This window comes from Mauremys mutica, chromosome 15, assembly GCF_020497125.1.
Source record: "Mauremys mutica isolate MM-2020 ecotype Southern chromosome 15, ASM2049712v1, whole genome shotgun sequence".
In the NCBI taxonomy this organism is placed as follows: domain Eukaryota; kingdom Metazoa; phylum Chordata; order Testudines; family Geoemydidae; genus Mauremys; species Mauremys mutica.
Window position 1 is genome coordinate 20,589,929 of NC_059086.1, and position 11,823 is coordinate 20,601,751.

Consider the following 11,823-nt stretch of genomic DNA (forward strand, 5'->3'; position numbering starts at 1 on the left):
TGCTCAGATTCTGCTGCCGTTAGATCCCTGAGGCTGGGGTGGGGAGGGCATGGGGTCACCATGATGGGATCCCTGAGTATGTCATGGAGGGTAGGAGTCATCTGGTGGTTGCCTCCACCACTTGGATCCCTGAGGCCATGTGGGGGAGCTATATTCAGGTGAGTCCCACTCCCAAAGGACCAGTCACTCACCATAGGTCAATTGCACCTTAGATCTCCCACCAAAGAGAACACTTGTAGCCAATCCTGTAATAAACTACCTAAAGATTGATTCACAGGAAAGGGAATCCAGCGGGTGATTTACAAGGTTAAAGCAGGTGAACACCCCCCCACACAAACAAGTTCCACTCTTAAAAGTAATAGAAGCTTCTATGACAAGCAAGGTCTATGTGTCCTTCAGGGGTAACCCAGGCCAAGCACTGGGGGCCTCTTGCTTGTTCCCGGGGGATCCCTGTGGTTCAGTGGATACCGGTTTCTATCTGCGGATATATGCATCCACAGATAGAAATTTGTGTCCGTGCAGGGCTCTACTGAGGGAGGGGTCAGAGTGAGTGACACAGGGACAGAGCTTTGAGCTCTGGCTACCTAAAATGGGCTCTGCTGTAACCGTCATTTATCTGTGCTCACCAAGGGCTTCCTGCATTGGGGGCCAGTCGACTGATAAACCCGCCCGTGTGACCGCGCTGGCTGTGTGTCCCTGCACATGCTGGTGGAGGGGTGTGTTGCTCTCTACGATCGTACAAGTCTCCCTCAGGGGTCTGTCTCAGTGGGACTCCCTGAAAGGAGCTCACGGGGTGGTGCAGGGGGGCTTACGGCCCAGAGGTCCAGCCTAAGGAGGCGGTGAGGCCATGTGGCTTATTCTGGAGAAAGAGTAGAGGGGTCTGGCACACTGACGGGCTCCTCCCAGGGACTGTTACAGAGCCATAGCCCCGATCCTGTGGATCTGTGAGAAAAGTTTATAAAGCAGAGTCAGGAGAATCCCCCAACCCTGCAGGAAGCTGCTCCAGGCATTAGTTCTCCTCATCCAAAATCTGCACCTTATTCCCAGCCTGCATCAGTCTGGCTTCAGCAGTGGGTCTGGCTCTGCCTTTGCCCCCGGGGGAGCACAGAGCCCTCTGCTCTCTGAAATCTCCTCCCTGGGCAGGTATCCAGAGGCTGGGATCACGGCTGGTCTGACCCTCCTCTGGGCAGAGACGCTGAATCCACTGAGCTCCTTCAGCCTCTCCCTGCCCGGTAGGTTCCCAGCCTGCAAATCCTTCTTGTAGCTTTTCTCCGACCCTTCCCCGCTTGTCCCAGTGAGGACACCCGAGCTGGGCCCAGGGCCCAGGAACAGTCCCCCGCCCCCCCGACCATGCTGGGTACCCCTTGCTGATCCAGCCCAGCCGTGCGCTCGCCCCCTTAGCCACAGCCCTGCGCTGGGAGCCCCTGGCCAATGGGTCACCTTGACCTCAGCGTGCCCCCCATGGCCGGGCTCATCGCCCATGACTTGCTGTAGATGCAGGCAGGCTCCTTTGCCCCCCCAGCAGGGGCTGGCGCTGTCGGAGGGGAACAGGCTCCTTGAGCCCAGCCCTCGGGCCTATCTGGCTGTGGCAAGTGCAGCTCCAGCAGGGAGCCCCGGGCTGCCCCTTCGTCTCGGGATCCTCAGCAGGAACTGATCGGGATGGGGGCCGAGGAGACAGGGGGGTGGCAGGGGATGGAAGCTAAGGCAGGGGGTGCTGGCTCCCCTCCCCCTCCGCTCCTGCCAGTGCCTCCTCCCTCTGCTTCGTCCTCCCCTCCCCCCACCTCTTTTCCCAATTTGGACTGGGGCCTGCTCCCCCCAGCCTGGGCAGAGCCCTCGGTGGGGGGGGCTGGGCCACTGGCAGCGCCTGGGAGCTGTTCCTGACCGTGCTGCTCTCTGGCCAGGCTCTGGCTGGGCCACTGGCCCCCCAGTCCCCCGGCACCATCCAGCTCCCGGCGGCGGCTTGCCAGCCAGACCAGGGGCAGGTACTTGTGCACCTCGATGGCTGGGCTGCGGCGGTTGGGGTCGAGGGTCAGCAGCCGCCGGAACATCTCCTGGGCGGCGGCGCTGAAAGCCCTCCAGGGCGCCGGCGCCTCCCCTGGCACCGTGCTGTTCTGCCAGGCGCCGAACTCCTCAAACTGGGGGTCGGCGCTGGCAGCCACGTCCCAGGGGAAGCAGCCGGTGCCGAGGCAGAAGAGCAGCACCCCGAAGGCCCACACGTCCAGGCTGGCGTCCAGCTCCAGCGTCTCCGAGGCCTCGAGCAGGCAGAGCTCGGGCGGCGCGTAGGGCAGGGTGCCCGACATGGCGCAGACGGGCGTGCCCTCCAGCCGCGTCAGCCCGAAGTCGCCCAGCTTCACCCGCCGGCACTCGCAGTCGAAGAGCAGCACGTTGTCCAGCTTGATGTCCCGGTGCACCAGGGCTTTGCCGTGCATGAAGTCCAGGGCCTCGGCCAGCTGGGCTGCGCAGCGCTTCACCTGGGCCTCTGGGAGACCCTCCTGTGGGGGCACAGGGGTTACACAAGTGCAGTCGTGGCCTCTCACCAACAGCGCCCCCTCTGGGGACCTCCCCACACAGCGCCCCACCAGGGACCTCCCCCACACAGTGCCACAGCGCCCCCTCTGGAGACCTCCCCCACACAGCGCACAGTGCCCACTCTGGAGACCTCCCCTGCACAGCGCCCCCTCTGGGGACCTCCCCACACAGCACCCCACCAGGGACCTCCCCCACACAGTGCCACAGCGCCCCCTCTGGAGACCTCCCCTGCACAGCGCACAGTGCCCCTCTGGGGACCTCCCCTGCACAGCGCCCCCTCTGGGGACCTCCCCACACAGCGCCCCACCAGGGACCTCCCCCACACAGCGCCACAACGCCCCCTCTGGAGACCTCCCCCACACAGTGCACAGTGCCCCTCTGGGGACCTCCCCACACAGCGCCCCACCAGGGACCTCCCCCACACAGCGCTCCAGCACCCCTTCTGGAGACCTCCCCCGCAGAGCACACAGTGCCCCCTCTGGAGACCTCCCCCGCACAGCGCCCCCTCTGGGGACCTCCCTGCACAGTGCCCCCCAGGGACCTCTCCCACACAGGGCACAGCATCCCCTCTGGACCTCCTCCGCACAGCGCCCCCTCTGGGGACCTCCCCACACAGCGCCCCAGGGCCCACTCTGGAGACCTCCCCTGCATAGCGCCCCAGCACCCCCTTCGGTAACTTCCCCCACACAGCGCCCCCTCCAGAGACCTCCCCCGCACAGCGCCCCAGCGCCCCTCAGGGGACCGCCCCACACTGTGCCCCACCAGGGACCTCCCCCACACAGCACACAGTGCCCCATCTGTAGACCTCCCCTGCATAGCGCCCCCTCTGGAGACCTTCCCTGCACAGCACACAGCGCCTCTTCCGGGGATCTCCCCCACACAGTGCCACAGCGCCCCCTCTGGAGACCTCCCCCCATACAGTGCCACAGCACCCTCTCTGAGGACCTCCCTGCACAGTGCCCTCTCTGGGTACCTCCCCCACACAGTGCCCCAGTACCTCACCAGGGACTTCCCCACATAGCACCCCAGCACCGCCTCTGGGATTTCCCCACCCAGTGCCTCAGCACCCCTTCTGGGGACCTCCCCTGCACAGCACCCCAGCGCCCCACCAGCGACCTCCCCCACACAGTGCCACAGAACTCCCTCTGGGGACCTCCCCTGCACCCCAGCACCCCTTCTCGGGACCTCCCCACACAGCGCCCCCTCCAGAGACCTCCCCATCACAGTGCCCCTTCCCCCCACAGCACCCTATGCTCCCTCCAGCCCCACCCCCTCAGCACCCCACAGTGCCCTGTACTGTAACCCCACAGCACACCACTGTCCCCTCCAGCATCTCCCATGCTGCACCCCAGGTCCCAACGCCTCCTGCTGAGAACCCATCCTGCATCCCTTGCTTCCCTGCCCCGAGACCCCAGCCCACCAGCCCCTACTCCCCAGGAACCCTGAGACCCTGTACCCCAGCAACCCTCTCCGCTGAGCCCCCAGCCACGTACTCCCGAGACCCCCAGCACCGATCCCCCATCCTCCACTCCCCAGCTCCCTGCTTCACAGGCCCCCACTGAGACCCAGTGCCCCATGCCCCTGCTCCCCATCCCATCCCCTGCTCAGTGGCCTTGCTGACATCTGATGCCCCATCCCCTGATCACTACTCCCCAGAAGCCCCCTGCCTCATGCCACATACCCCGTCATGCACGATGGCACACAGGTCCCCAGCGGGCGCTAGTTCCTGGGCAAAGGCAAAATGGGTGGGGCTCTCGAAGGCGACGGGCAGAGTGCGCAGGAAACCGGCGTGGGCAGACAGGCAGAGCGCAATGCAGTACTCCCGCAGGAATTCCCGCCGCTCCGTCCTCTCCTTCGGCATCAGCTTCAACGCCAGGGCCGTGCCTGGGTACAAAGGGAGGGTCAGTGTGTCCTAGCAGTGGGCAGGACGTGGGTACAAAGTGGGGTCAGTGTGCCCCAGCAGGGGGCGGGACCTGGGCACAAATGGGGGGGTCATTGTGTTCCAGCATGAGGCAGGGCCTGGGTACAAAGTGGGGGTTGGTGTGTCTCAGCTGGGGTCGGGGTCTCGATAAAAGGGGGGCGGTGAGTGCGTCCCAGCAGAGGAGGGACTGGGTGAAAAGGGGAGGTCAGTCGTGTGCCCCAGCAGCGGGTGGGGCCTGAGTACAAAGGGGGGGTCAGTGTGCCCCAGCAGGGGGTGTAGCCTGGGCACAAAGGGGGGAGGGGTTGGTCTGTCTCAGTAGGGGGCAGGGCCAGGGTACGAAGTGGGGGGTCTGTGTCTCCCAGATTCCCAGCACGGGGCAGGACTTCAGCACAAAGGGGAGGTTAGTGTGCCCCAGCGGGGGATGGAGCCTGGGTACAAAGGCGGGGTTGGTCTGTCTCAGCAGGAGGCAGGGCCTGGGTACAAACGGGGGGGTCGGTGTGCCCCAGTAGGGGCAGGGCCTGGTGCAAATGGGGGAGGGGCAGTGTGTCCCAACAGGGGGCGGAGCCTGGGTACAAAGTGGGGATCAGTGTTTCTCAGCAGGGGGCAATGCTTGGGCACAAACAGAGGGGATGGAGGAGCCCCGTAGGTGGGCTCAGAGAGTCCCATTGTGTCAGTAGGTTCTGGGTGTAGAGGGCCCCGAGGGGGATCACTCCCTTCTGCAGCTGCCCCCTCCCCTCACTGACTGCTCCCCTGGACCCCTGTGAGCTGGCATGCCAATGGATCACCTGCTGGGTGGCCTGGGGCCGTTGGTGCCTGTGCCGGGAGCTGTGAGCAAAAGGGATCTGGCTACTTTGAAGTAAGTGGTGTCAGAGAGCAACTGGGCGAATCCCTGAGTTCCTGCCCCACTCCCTGCAGCACAGTGCCTCCTAGCACCCCCTGGGGCCAGCACTGACTGCTGGGGAGAGCGCCCCCTACTGAGCCCCCGCTCCCTGCAGCACAGCGCCCCCTAGCACCCCCTGGGGCCAGCACTGACTGCTGGGGAGAGCGCCCCCTACTGAGCCCCCGCTCCCTGCAGCACAGCGCCCCCTAGCACCCCCTGGGGCCAGCACTGACTGCTGGGGAGAGCGCCCCCTACTGAGCCCCCGCCCCCTGCAGCACAGCGCCCCCTAGCACCCCCTGGGGCCAGCACTGACTGCTGGGGAGAGCGCCCCCTACTGAGCCCCCGCTCCCTGCAGCACAGCGCCCCCTAGCACCCCCTGGGGCCAGCACTGACTGCGGGGGAGAGCGCCCCCTACTGAGCCCCTGCTCCCTGCAGCACAGCGCCCCCTAGCACTCCCTGGGGCCAGCACTGACTGCGGGGGAGAGCGCCCCCTACTGAGCCCCCGCCCCCTGCAGCACAGCGCCCCCTAGCACTCCCTGGGGCCAGCACTGACTGCTGGGGAGAGCGCCCCCTACTGAGCCCCCGCCCCCTGCAGCACAGCGCCCCCTAGCACTCCCTGGGGCCAGCACTGACTGCTGGGGAGAGCGCCCCCTACTGAGCCCTCGCCCCCTGCAGCACAGCGCCCCCTAGCACCCCCTGGGGCCAGCACTGACTGCTGGGGAGAGCGCCCCCTACTGAGCCCCCGCCCCCTGCAGCACAGCGCCCCCTAGCACCCCCTGGGGCCAGCACTGACTGCTGGGGAGAGCGCCCCCTACTGAGCCCCCGCCCCCTGCAGCACAGCGCCCCCTAGCACCCCCTGGGGCCAGCACTGACTGCTGGGGAGAGCGCCCCCTACTGAGCCCTCGCCCCCTGCAGCACAGCGCCCCCTAGCACCCCCTGGGGCCAGCACTGACTGCTGGGGAGAGCGCCCCCTACTGAGCCCCCGCCCCCTGCAGCACAGCGCCCCCTAGCACCCCCTGGGGCCAGCACTGACTGCTGGGGAGCGCGCCCCCTACTGAGCCCCCGCTCCCTGCAGCACAGCGCCCCCTAGCACCCCCTGGGGCCAGCACTGACTACTGGGGAGCGCGCCCCCTACTGAGCCCTCGCCCCCTGCAGCACAGTGCCTCATAGTGCCCCACTGGAGCCAGCACTGACTGGGAGGGGACGGAGCCCTCTCCCGAGTCCCCTCCCTGCAGGGCTCCAGTGCAGGCTGCGGCTACTCAGGCCCGGCCCACCCAGGAGCAGCTGGCGCTGCCCTCACCTCGCTCCCGGTGCTCTGCCAGCAGCACGTTGCCGTAGGTGCCGCTGCCCAGCTCCTTGATGATGTTGTATTGATCCTGCAGCTCCAGCTGGGGCAGGCGGCGCGAGGTCACCTCCATCAGCCGCTCCAGGAACTCTGCGTTGTCCTCCACCTCGGGGAGCTCCATGCCACGCGCTGCCCGGGCCTGAGTGGAGAAGGCAGCGCCCGTCAAAGGAGAGCTTACCCCTCCCCCCACGGGACACCCACCGCACCTGCCTCCTGTCACCTAGAGCCAAGGGAGGGCAGTGGGGGCTCCTGGGTTAGAGTCGGGGGGGGGGAAGGGCTGGGACACCTGGGCTCTATCACGGCTCTGGGAGGGAGTGGGGTCTGGTGGTTAGGGGCGTGTGGGAGCCGGGACTCCTGGGTTCTATTTCTGGCTCTGTCCCAGCTGAGCTGAGTGAATTCCCTTCAGCTCTCAATTTCCCTGCTCTGGGAAGTGCTCAGATATTTGCAGGCCTGAGCTGAGAGGTGTGAGATAAACCCAGTGACAGGTCAGCTCCTTCTCGCTGCTGTTGAGGCCCCCGGCCCCAGGGCTCCGCTTCTGGCCCTTCCCACGGGGCCTCCTGCTATTGATTAGCAATACAACTAGCTGGGAGTGGAGCCCTGGCCAGGCTGCGTGGTAGGGGGCTGTCCCACTCGCTGCCACCCCTTGCTGCTGAGGGATGCGTGTCTGCGCATGGAGTGCTACTGGCTCAGACTTATGGGTCCAGAATCCCACCCAGCTAGCTCAAGGGTGGGGCAGGGGGGGCACTGAGGGGGTGGGCGCTTGGTAGTTCTAGCGGGGGGGCGCTGGGAGGGGCAGGGCTGGGTGGTTCTAGCATGAGGGGGAGCTGGGAGGGGCAGGGCTGGGCTTTTCCAGTGTGTGTGGGGGCACTGGGAGGGGCAGGGTTTGGTGGTTCTGGGGGGGGGGGGGGTGGCTGAGAGCAGCAGGGGCCAGGTGGTTATAGCACGGGAGGCACTGAGAGGGGAAGGGGCTGGATGGTTCTCATGCTGGGGGGCACTGAGAGGGGCAGGGCCGGGTGGTTCTAGAGCAGGGGCACTGAGAGGGGCAGGGCCGGGTGGTTCTAGAGCAGGGGCACTGAGATGGGCAGGGCTGGGTGGTTCTAGCAGGGGGGCATTGGGAGGGGCAGACCTCTCATCCCCAGTCCCATCCCAGAGCCCACACCCTCAGCACCCCGCACCCCAACCCCCTTCTCCAGCCCTGAGCCCTCTGCCACCCTCCGAACCCCTCAGCCCCACCCCCGCCACACATCACTCCACAGTGGGGCACAGAGCAAAATTCATTCCGCACATGGATGTAAAAAATTAGAGGGAAGATTGCTGGGTTGGGGCTGGGAACCAGGAATCTTGGGCTCTTTCCGCAGCTCTGGGAAGCAGGGCTGAGGTCTAGTGGTTAGAGCAGGGGCTGGGCCCTGCCCCTGGTAGCCGAGCCCCCAGTGCTGTTGCTGCCCCACACAGGGCTGAGGGGAGGGAGTCATGCCCACAGGGGAAATGCAGCATGGGGTGGGAGCAGGTGGGAAGGCTGGTGCCCCTTTGTGCACAAGCCCTGCCGCCCGCCCAGCAAAGGTCACCTGTGAGTTTGAGGTAGGTGCTTCCGGCTGATCTGGCCCCGGCCCTGATCCCATTCACCATGCGCACCTGGCCCCATGGAGGAGACTGTCCCCTGCCGTGGGTCTGAGCCCAGGCCCCCCAACCAAGGCGATCGCCTCCCCAGGTCTGGGACTGTCCCCTCCGAGACGGGGGCTCCCTCTGCCTGCCAGGCTGCTGGCTTTTCCTGTCTGTTACCCAGTGCTCGGTAGTGCTCATCGTGACCGGCCTGTGTCTCCAGGGTCTCCTGCTGGATCTGGCATCCCCGAGGGTGACTCGTGTGGGCAGCCCTGGAGCCTCTCTAACGCCGCAGGGGTTACAGAGCAGGAGCTGCGCCCGCCTGTGAGCCTGGCCCCAGTCCCCTCCCCTGTCCATCTGTCCGTCTGTCTCACCCGCTGCAAAACAAGGGCTTCCCAAAGCAGAAAAGCAAATCCTACCCGAGCGACCAGGGCTGGATGCACAAACGGCTCAGCGGTGCAGCGCCTGGCGCCTCGCCTCCAGTGGATTCCACAGACCAGAGCTCCTCGGCCCTTTCCCTCTGAGGCAGTGTGGTGCCCAGCTCAGCTGGGCTTTGTCGGCCGGGACCCCTGTCCTGGAGCTGGGTGCCTGAGCCAGGTCAACCCTGTCTCATGAAAACCCCCCAAGGAGAGCCCCCTGATTACAGCCCCTAGCCCAGTGGGCAGCACCCTCGGCTAGGAGAGGGGAGAGCTAGGTTTAAATCCCACCCCTGCCGTGCAGATCCCTGGGGCTTTGGCACTTGCTGGCCCTGTAATTATTTAAGTCTTTATACACTATAGACCAGCTTCAACAGTAGAGACTAAGGGCAAGTCTATGCTACAAAATTAAGTCGACCTAATTTACAACGATGTAGAAGCACTGCAGTCATTCGATTGTTTTTGCATGTCCACACTATGCTGCTTGTGTCGGCGGTGCGCGTCTTCACCAGGAGTGCTTGCACCAATTTAACTGTCAGCCTGGGGCATCGTGGGACGGCTTTGGAAAGGTGGCAACAGGCGATCTCAGTAATAGAGTGTCAACGCTGACACTGCATCAACGTGACTGCATTGTCCCAAACGCTACGCCTCTCACGGTGGAGGAGTTATTAAGTGGGTGTAGCAGGCCAGTGCCTCCCAACCTTTCCAGACGACCGTACCCCTTTCAGGAGTCTGATTTGTCTTGCGTACCCTCAAGTTTCACCTCACTTACAAGCTACTTGCTTACAAAATGAGATATAAAATTACAAAAGTGTCCCAGCACACTGTTACTGGAAAATGGCTGTTTTTCTCATTTTACCATATAATTATAAAATAAATGAATCGGAATATAAACACTGTACTTACATTTCAGTGTATAGTATATAGAGCAATATAGACAAGCCATTGACTGAATGAAATTTTGGTTTGTGCTGACTCCGCTAGTGCTTTTTATGTAGCCTGTTGTGAAACTAGGCAAATATCTAAATGAGTTGCTGTACCCCCTGGAAGACCTCTGAGTATCCCCAGGGGTACATGTGTCTCTGGCCGAGAACCACGGTAGTGGGGCACTTACATCAGTGGAAGCTACACTAGTTAGTGCCGATGCTTACAGAGTTAGGTGGACCTAAGTTGCCTCACTTTGACCTAATGGTGTAGACCAGGCCTAAGGGCTTGTCTACACTGACAGCAGTGCAGCTGTGCCGCTGTAGCGCTTAGTGAAGATGTGAAGAGCTTCTCCCATCAGCGTAGGGATTTCACCTCCCGCAGAGGCAGCAGCTATGTGGACAGGAGAAGCCCTCCCATCGACATAGCGCTGTCTCCGTGGCGGGTTCGGTCGGTATAACTGCGTCGCTCAGGGATGTAGATCTACCCCGAGCAACGTAGTTTGTAGAGCAGACCAAGGTGAAGGTTATGTCTACAGCGGCACTGCTATAGTGATGAGAGGGGTTCTCTTGGCAGCGTATTCCGCGGGAGGCGGCAGCTAGATGAATGGAAGATTCCCCCCCGCCCCCCCGACCTATCGCTGTCTGCCCCAGGGGTCAGGCTGGCTTAAGGATGCTGCTCAGGGGGGTGGATTTTTCTCACCCCTCAGCAATGTAGTGATGCCAATGTAAGTTCCCAGTACAGACCAGCCCTGAGAGAGATGCCGCTGGAACAGCCTGTAGCCTAGTGAGCAGCTCTGAGCAGCTCAGAGAGGAGCCTACTCAGATCTGGGGAGGATGTGGATTCATCTTTCCTCATATACACTGTCTATCCCTCCCACATACTCACACACTCTCTCCACACATCTATCTATCTATCTATCTATCTATCTATCTATCTATCTATCTATCTATCTATCTATCTATCCCCATCCAGCCCCTCTATCTATCTATCTATCCATCCCAGCACTGTTGTCAGAGAGGGACTCCAGATTTACCAGCATGCTGGCTGCTGTGAGGCTTAGTTGATGGAAAAGGCCCGTTAGCTCCATGCAGCGGGATCGGGGCCGTGAAGACACAATGGCAGGGCAGGGCTCTAGAGCTGGGGGAATGGAGCCAGCTCCCCGCCGGGGCTGGGGGGCGGCGCTCTGTCTACCCCTGCAGCACTGTGTGCACCTTGCCACAGAGTGAGCCTAGCCCTGTGCCAGCCTAGCAGGGAGTCGGGAGCAGACAGCACCCATTGGGTGCTAGGGCACCCTCCTCTGCTGATGCGAGAACTGGCAGCAATGTGGCATCCAACCCTGGCTCTCTCCCTGAGCCCCCACAGAGACCTGGGGACATTGCAGCACCATTCCCCGCATGCCCTGTCCTCCAGCATGTGAGGGGAGAGCATTTCTGCTCCCCGGGCGGGAGGAGCCAGCTGATGCACGTGTACCCTGAGACGGGTACCAGCACCCGTTCCCCCAGCTTAGAGAGCATGATGGCATTCGCAAGCAGCTCCCCAGGGCTGTGGGACAGGGTGTGTATGGGGATAGATAGATAGATAGATAGATAGATAGATAGATAGATAGATAGATAGGGGTATGGGGATAGATAGAGGGGGTGTGGGGATGGATAGATAGACAGATAGATAGATAGATAGATAGAGGGGGTGTGGGGATGGATAGATAGATAGATAGATAGATAGATTAGATGATGGATGGATGATGGTGTTTGAAGGCCTTTCTCTCACCCTAGTGTCCACACTGGGCCTGGCTGGCGTCTCTCAGGAGGTGCCGTGCAGGGATCCTGTTGCTGGCATGCATCCAGGGACCATGTCGGTGAGCTCCGTATGCAGGGACTCTGTGCTGCTGGGTCTCCGTGTCTCTCCCTGCACCGGGCCAAGCCGCGAGCCACCGGCCAGCCGTGCAGTCCCCAGGAGCTGGAGCTGTGACTCAGACTTTCCCTGTTCTGGCCTGCGCTCTCTGTCCCCGGGGCTGTCCTGCGCTGGGATAATCTCTCCCGCTCGCGGAGAACATGTGTCATTGACTCAAACACAATTCATGCCGACTTCCAAACATAGGCAGGGAGGCTGGCGCTGAACAGCCCGCTGACAACAATGAACCCAGCATTGCTGCCCTGTGCAGGGATCCGGCCCCAGCCCCCTCCCCGCAGCCCTCAGCAACACTCCT

General features: G+C 62.9%; 1 protein-coding gene across 1 annotated transcript; it reads right to left on the reverse strand.

Annotated features, from left to right (window-relative positions):
* Positions 1 to 357: 357 nt before the first annotated feature.
* SBK3 (SH3 domain binding kinase family member 3) lies at positions 358 to 11,620 on the reverse strand. Its single transcript, XM_044988464.1, has 4 exons — positions 11,385 to 11,620; positions 6,631 to 6,814; positions 4,211 to 4,413; positions 358 to 2,492 (listed from the first exon to the last, which is right to left on the reverse strand). The coding sequence occupies exons 2-4, from the start codon at positions 6,794 to 6,796 to the stop codon at positions 1,641 to 1,643; spliced, it is 1,221 nt and encodes a 406-aa protein (XP_044844399.1). The 5' UTR covers positions 6,797 to 6,814; positions 11,385 to 11,620; the 3' UTR covers positions 358 to 1,640.
* Positions 11,621 to 11,823: the final 203 nt, after the last annotated feature.